General features: G+C 52.8%; 1 protein-coding gene across 1 annotated transcript; it reads left to right on the top strand.

The window, feature by feature from the left end:
* Positions 1-1478: 1478 nt before the first annotated feature.
* RASL11B (RAS like family 11 member B) lies at positions 1479-5989 on the top strand. Its single transcript, XM_027056714.2, has 4 exons — positions 1479-1796; positions 2421-2477; positions 3610-3686; positions 4461-5989. Exons 1-4 carry the CDS (start codon positions 1655-1657, stop codon positions 4929-4931), a joined length of 747 nt encoding a protein of 248 aa, XP_026912515.1. The 5' UTR covers positions 1479-1654; the 3' UTR covers positions 4932-5989.
* The last annotated feature ends 1316 nt before the right edge of the window (positions 5990-7305 follow it).

The following is a 7305-nucleotide window of genomic DNA, read 5'->3' as shown; positions in this document are numbered from 1 at the left end:
CTCAGAGTCTGAGCTGGGTCAGTTTAATGAACTCTGTCAAATACCTGGTCAGTTAAGTTCAGGGCATGCGGGGCAATCAAACTAGATGCCTGACACATACAGATAAAGGAATGGGTTTATTTTACTTTTTGTATTTAAATCTTTAGTGGAGGCCTGGACACAAAGTCACACCGTTGGCTGCCATATGCCCCCAGGATAAAAGCCTCTGGAACAGCTGGGGGCCCACAAGGTTAGAACGGTGGGGAGGAGAGCCGTTAGCCGAGAGAGAGAGAGAGAGAGAGAGAGAGAGAGAGAGAGAGAGAGAGAGAGTTCGGTGACATTCTGCAGTCAGTTCCAGCTACAGAATGTCGCCCGGATGGGGCCTGCCACTGAACACTTCCCCTAAAAAGAACGCAAGGGGCTTGAGCTTGGGATTGAATGAGTGCCAACCCACGTCTTCCTTGGCATCAAGTCAGTTAACCAAGAGTCTTGCCTTTCCTTATAACCACAAACTAAGGGCTGCGGACCCTTTCCGGGTTCTGTCTCCCAACCCAGTCGGTATCCAGAGACAGCTGGGGTTACTGTTTTCTTTCCATTTCACAGCTCTCTGAGGAGGTGTGACTGTGTGTGAAGCGCTAGAAAGCTTGTTCTATAATTACCTTCTGATTTGCCTCTGAGCGCGCAGTACACCCACCCGACCGGCTGTGTGTTCACGCGCTGCGTGTGTTCACGACCCTGCGCGCTGGGGTCGGAGAACGTGGGTCTACAACAAAATGGGTGACATGACTTTGTCCCAATGGTAAATGTCACATCTCAGGGGAGTGGATATGGGGTCTTTGTAACTAATTGCCATCACAGCCAAATCTACGATCCGGACGCACTCAAGTCAGTGCAACCACGCCTCAAATGAAGGAGACTGCACGGGGCCAGGCAGCAGGACGCGCACTTTCCGACCCCAAGCGCTCACACCCCCGAGGCCCTGGCCAGCACGTTCCCCACCGCGCGTGGGCGTGGGCGTGCAGGCCGGAGGCCCAGCAGCGTGCTTCGAGAAGCAGGCGCACGGGATGGGGACCCGGGGGGGGGGGGCCCTGCCCAGGATCTGCTCTTGGAGGGCCCTGCTCGCCGCCGCCGCCGCCGCCGCATCCCCCGCGCCCGCCCGGAGGCCCAGCCCCGTCCGGTTCCCAGAACCCGAGGCGCCCCCAACCACGCAGCCACAGCATCGGCCGCGTGCCCGCTCAGCGGGACCCCGGTCGGCACCGGCGCTGCCTTCCTCCGCGCCCGCCACTGGTTGCGCCTTCGGCTCGCGCCCACACGTTGCCCAGTCTCGGGTCCGCAGCCCCATTTTCCGCACGCCTCACGGGGCCCCACACTGGCTCCCGGCGCCCCTAGGGGCGCGGGGCGCGCTGAGCGGCGCCGGGGGCGGAGCCTCGCGGGGGCGCCCCGGGATTGGCCGCGGGAGGCAGAGGGCGGGGCGAGCCCCGGAGAAAACAGCGCGCGCGCAGCCCGGAGGCCGTCCCAGTCCCGAGCTGGAGCTAGTCCGAGCAGCTGCGCGGCTGCGCTTTGGTGCCTTTATTCCGCGGACCCCTCGGGCAGGGTCCTCCCACCGGCTCCAGCGCCGCACACGCGTCCTCCCGCCCCGCAGGTGCCGCGTGGTGCAGCCCCGGCTGGAGCGGCGATGCGCCTCATTCAGAACATGTGCACCATCGCCGAGTATCCCGCCCCGGGCAGCGCCGCCGCCGCCGACTGCTGCCTGGGGGCGGCGGGTCGCCGCCTGGTCAAGATCGCGGTGGTGGGGGCCAGTGGTGTGGGCAAGACCGGTGAGTCTTCGTGCTCGGCAGTCCCGGGGGCTGGACGGGGGCGGCCCCCTAGGAGTTGCGTGTGACCGAGGCGTGGGGGAGAGGTGGGAGCTGCAGCTGACTGCCCGTCCCCTCCTCCTGATCCGCTGCCCCTCCGGAAGGACCTGAGCCAGCCTTGCCTCCAACTCCCTTCTTGGACAGATGAGGGAAACGGGGATCCTGAATGGCCAGGCCACCTTCTGGGCACCACCGGCGCAACTGGGATTAGAACTTTGGGGGTTTTGAGCCTCTGGCAGTGCCTGGAACTGAAAGGGAACTTAGTGAACGGAAGCCCTCCTGGAGGACTTTAAGGTTGGGAAAGACATTCGTCTCTTGGAAGGCTTAGGTGTGGCTCAGGCGGGCTCAGAGGAGGCGGGTGGGCCAAATGACCCTTCCAGCTGGACAGAGCCATAATTCATGATGCCTTCTAGCCCCTCTCCGTTGTGTCTGGAAGAAGGGTCGAGGAGCTGCAGGGTAGGAATTTCACTTGGTGGCCGCCCGGCTTGCTTTCTCTGGGAGAGCTGTTTCCCGGGCTGGGGGTGGGGTGGAGACCAATGTAACTTCTCATGCCAGAGTGAACTCTCCTTTTTCTCTTCTGCCCTGCAGCTCTGGTGGTCCGCTTCCTCACCAAACGATTCATTGGTGACTACGAAAGGAACGCAGGTGAGCAGATGCAAAATTTGGGGAGAGCCCTCTCAGCTTGCACAGTACTGCAGGGTCTCCCAGGCAGGCTCCTTAACAGTGACAGTCTGGGCGACAGGATCCTGCCACTTCCAATTTTGCTTGCCCCCTCCCGTGCTCCCCCCCCTCCCATAACTGCCATCTGGCCTCATTCCATTCCAAGCCCATTCATCATTTTATCAAGTGCCTGAAAGTATTCTCCTTGGTATGTTTTAACTATAGGGACCCCAGTTGGAAGCACCCTTTGTACTCAAGAGCCTCCCCCTTCAAAACACTCCTGCAAAAGTCATAAAAAAAAAAAAAAAGATGGCCAACTCCTCCCCCCACCCCTCTCCCTCTCTGTTGGCTGCCTTTCAGAGGTGACCCTTTAAAGCAAAGGCCAAAGGAAAGCAGTTGTAAACCTAAAGTTCTTTTTTCTTAACAAAGAAAAAATAACTGGATGGTAGAATTTGAGGAGGAGGGCTCCCGAATAAATGAGAAGACACTATTTCAATGTCTCTGATTAAGGATGGCCACTGGGGAGGCTTAAGGGCTTTCTACCTATGCTCTGTTAGCAAATTGCTTAAATCCTTAGACCATATTTAGTACCTAAGGGGATTATTCGAACTGTGCTGCATAAACCATCCCAAGATAAGGCATTGCAGCCTTCTGCTTTGATGTAGATTTGGCTACCATCATGTCACGTTTTTATTCCAACTGATAATGTTGGCTGTGCATTTACGAACAATATTTGCCTACCAAGCTATTGTGCTTAATGATTAAATTTACATCAAAGAGTAGTGAAGTACTAAAACAAAAACAAATGCCATGCATGCTGAACAAGAAGATTTGCTTCAAGGAAATACTTTAGATACAGAAGAAATTCGACAAATCAGTTTCCAAAATCCTGCAAACCTTGCCTTGGATTTAATAAAGCCACAAATCTGGGGTTAACATTGCAGTTAAAAAGAAAAATAACTGAGATGAGCTCATTAAGTAGAATAAACTATAGCTTATTTTTGTGCATTGGTTTAAGTTATATTGTCTTTTCTATTTAAAAAATCCCACCATGTTTTAAAAGTTGTGCAAGAAGGAAAAACTTTTTTTTTTTTTTTTTTTTTTTTTGCCTTTACAGGTAATCTCTATACCAGACAAGTCCAAATAGAAGGTGAAACCCTGGCTATTCAGGTTCAAGACACGCCAGGTATTCAGGTAAGAAGCTCTGAGGTTCGGGACTAAGTCAGGCTATGGGATTGTTCAGTTCTCCGGATGCCTCATGCTAAAGAGGAGAGAAATTTGGGGGAGTCCCATCTAGGCCTTTCCATGTTGCCTGTCACTTCCGTGTTATTTGGCCGTTGGTCAGTCTTTGCCTGGCTTAATTTGGGAGATTTGGCTCAGGGGCACAGATCTTCTCTTAGGCGGATTCTGTCTGGGAGGAAAGACCAAACCACGCTTGGAATTGGCAAAGTTTCCTTGCTGTGCTTAAAAAGAGTGGTTTTTACATGTGTGTCTTTGGTATTAAAAATCAAACATTTAGGTGTAGTCTGCAAATGCTTGGGATCACTTTTATATTGTGGAAAGTTACTCTATAGACAAAAGAGCCATGCTGGTGTATGTGTGTGTTTTTTTCCCTCTTGAACTGGGCAGTTCTCCAGGTTTAAATGCTTCCAGCTCCTATCTTTACTTCCCCAGACTTACTGTCTAGCCAGTTAATTTCCCATTTTGTGCAACTACAAAGTCTCTCTGCACGGAGTTCTCTGCAGGTCAATTTTCCACTCGAGTGTGGTGAGCTGCACTGTTATTTATTCCAACCGTGTGCAGCTGGATCAACATATTGTCAAGAAAGCCGGACTGTGTGCGGATATAACTTGTTGATGGCCTGCAGCCTGGCGTTACCGTCGAGGGCGCTTTTGAACCTGCTGCCCAGCCAGGCCAGGGCTCTTTCCGGCCCTCACCGTTCGCCTTGCCGTCACCCCTGTCTTTCAGGTCCACGAGAACGGCCTGAGCTGCAGCGAGCAGCTGAATCGGTGCATTCGCTGGGCAGATGCCGTGGTGATCGTGTTCTCCGTCACTGACTACAAGAGCTATGAACTCATCGGCCAGCTCCACCAGCACGTGCAGCAGCTACACCTGGGCGCCCGGCTGCCCGTGGTGGTCGTGGCCAACAAAGCTGACCTGCTGCACATCAAGCAGGTCGACCCTCAGCTCGGACTGCAGCTGGCCAGCGTGCTGGGCTGCTCGTTCTATGAAGTGTCGGTCAGCGAAAATTACAACGACGTCTACAACGCTTTCCACGTCCTGTGCAAGGAAGTGAGTCACAAACAGCAGCCCAGCAGCACACCAGAGAAGCGGAGAACCTCCCTCATTCCCAGGCCCAAGTCCCCCAACATGCAGGACCTGAAGAGGAGGTTCAAGCAAGCCCTCTCTGCCAAAGTGAGGACTGTCACCTCCGTCTGAAGCAGGGACACTCGGGGGGGTTTGGTCTGCCCAGGAAGAGGGCCTGAGGTTCTTGCAGCACAGGAGTGATGGGTGCTGGCAGTCATTCACGGTTCCAGCAGGAGCCGGAGCAGAGCGGCCAGGAGGGTCTGTGGGACTGCTACAGAAACTTCCGTTCTGAGCCGGGGAGGGGGGGACAGGATTGATGAGGCTGGAATGAGCCCACTGAGCCACTCTGAGTATGTGAAATGTGCTCCACGTCTTTTCCTTTGGAGTGGGGAGGGCGGCGTAACCGCTTTGGATTTTGTTCCTGACCTTGTAAATGACGGTCAGTTGTAGTTTCCGCAACTATATGGATGTGGTTGATGGTGGGAACGAGAAAACAGCTTAACCACTCCCAGCCTTTCCACGTTTTCTCTCTTCTTTCTTTATTCCCTTTTCTCCCTCCCCCCCCCCGCCCCCCCAAGAGGAAGGACTGCTTTTTCCTCTTACGAGTCTGATTCGCATCTCTGGAACACTGTTCCTTACAGAATGCCTTTCTAACCTGAAGGACACCCGAGATTTCTTCTTTAAAGAACAAGGAGGAAAATACTACCCCCACGCCCAATAAAGGGTGGGGTTTATGGGCCAGATGTTATGTATATGGACGGACATCCGGAAGCTTATATGGCCTGCAGGAAGGGCTGCTTCCTCCTGACACAGGAGGAGTATGTTCAGTTGAGCATGTGTTAAATGGTTGAGAACTCAAACTCTTCAGCCCCAGACTTTGAGTAATTGTGAGACTGTATAATTTTTTTTTTTTTTTTTTTAGCTGTTGCATCAGGTACAGGAAAAAAAAAACCGTGTTCATTGATTTTGATGTGATTTGTGTAAATGGCACACAGCAATGACGTTGGGTTGTTTCCTAGGCCTGGCCGAGTGTGGCTTAAGTACGGAAAACACTGTCTTACAGCGAGTGCACGGATACAGGGGCGACCGCCAAATCCCGTACACAGACGCACTTTAAGAAGCCACTCATGCTTTGGCTTAAACTGTAATTAATTTATTTTATGTACAATAAATCTCATTTTAAAAGCGTAGACCTCTGGCTTGGTCTCCATTGAAATGTTCACTTTCTGTCCTTCAGACAAAGTGTCCCTCAGTGACTTGTCCTTACTGGGCACTTTGAGTGAGGCGTTACGGCCTCCTAGGGTTACCTCTTGGTTTCACAGCCAACTGACGAGATGCCTTCTCTTCACCCCCTTTTACAGAGGAGGAAACAGGCTTACAGACCAGCTAACCAACTTGTCAAAGGCCCCACCCAGCCTGGGAGCCCTGGAACTGTATTTTGCCGCTTTCTAGTCTCCTATTCATTTCCTTCACGACCCTCCAGGTAAAGCGAAGACAAGTGTCCAGCTCTGTGTCTTAGGCTGTTAGGACAGCTCGGCGAAGCCTCGAAGATAACACGCTTCTGTACAAGATAACGGCTTCTCTCTAGACACGTGGCTTATTTGGCAAACTCCTTGGGGTATGGTGCTTTCAAAAAGTGTGCTTTGTTCCCATTGTAGAAGCTCGGAGCTGTTGATCTGGGGCTGGTCAAGAGCCCTTACTGCGTCTGCTGCTGCCACAAACGTAGGTGCCGAAACCGCCGGGCTTCTCTCCCCTGCTTCCATCTGGGACTGGGAGACCTTTCATGCAGGCCACGTTGAGTTGCCATCTTTACAGACCCGTAACAACACCTCTGAGGAGGGCCTTCACGTACATGACCTCATTGAATCCTCAGGGTACCCCTGTGAGGAGGGAGGGGAGGAAATACCACCGTTTACAGGTGAGGAAAACAGGCTCTGAGTTTTGAGCGATGTCCGCAAGGTGGCACAAAGGACAGGAGTCCACATCTTCTGAATGTATGCCATGTTCTTATTTCTTCATAATGTTTCATGCACAGGGCACTGCTTGGCCATGGGACCAAGGCAAGCAGTCAAAATGGCCGGCTATTGAGGGTCTACTGCGTTATGGTGCCAGACTTCCAAATCTCTTTTCCCACAGGGTAGATATCCTGCCTGCTCTTGACAGGGCTTCTGGTGACACCCCAAACCTGCCTGATATGGAGGGCAGTTGTCCACACTTACCCATAACCTAACCTCTGAGAAGGTGATGGGTGTGGGGGGGCAGGGCGAGGAATGGTATTCGCGTGAGATTCTAAAAACGCCTCAGTTCAAAGGCACTGACAATCATCTCCAAGGGCTTTCTGCTTGCTTTTGGTTTCATTCGTTTTCTGTGGTTCTATTAACAGTGTCCAGTGACCAAGAGGTTAAACTTTATATACCTAGCAGAGGTCCTCTACCCATGTTCTGGAATTAACGAAGACACAAAGTTTTCCTGGGGGCTTTATCTCGGAAAGGTGCTGAGTAGCGCT

Source organism: Acinonyx jubatus, chromosome B1 (genome assembly GCF_027475565.1).
Source record: "Acinonyx jubatus isolate Ajub_Pintada_27869175 chromosome B1, VMU_Ajub_asm_v1.0, whole genome shotgun sequence".
Taxonomy (NCBI): domain Eukaryota; kingdom Metazoa; phylum Chordata; class Mammalia; order Carnivora; family Felidae; genus Acinonyx; species Acinonyx jubatus.
Note: the sequence above shows the minus strand (reverse complement) of the source record. Positions and strands in the feature narration are given on the sequence as shown.

What these genes read in the sequence shown, in the direction of transcription:
- RASL11B (XM_027056714.2), top strand. Translation starts at nt 1,655, where the DNA reads ATGCGCCTCATTCAGAACATGTGCACCATCGCCGAGTATCCCGCCCCG. An exon ending in CAGTGGTGTGGGCAAGACCG is followed by an intron (nt 1,797 to 2,420) that starts GTGAGTCTTCGT and finishes TCTGCCCTGCAG; the next exon opens with CTCTGGTGGTCCGCTTCCTC. An exon ending in TGACTACGAAAGGAACGCAG is followed by an intron (nt 2,478 to 3,609) that starts GTGAGCAGATGC and finishes TTGCCTTTACAG; the next exon opens with GTAATCTCTATACCAGACAA.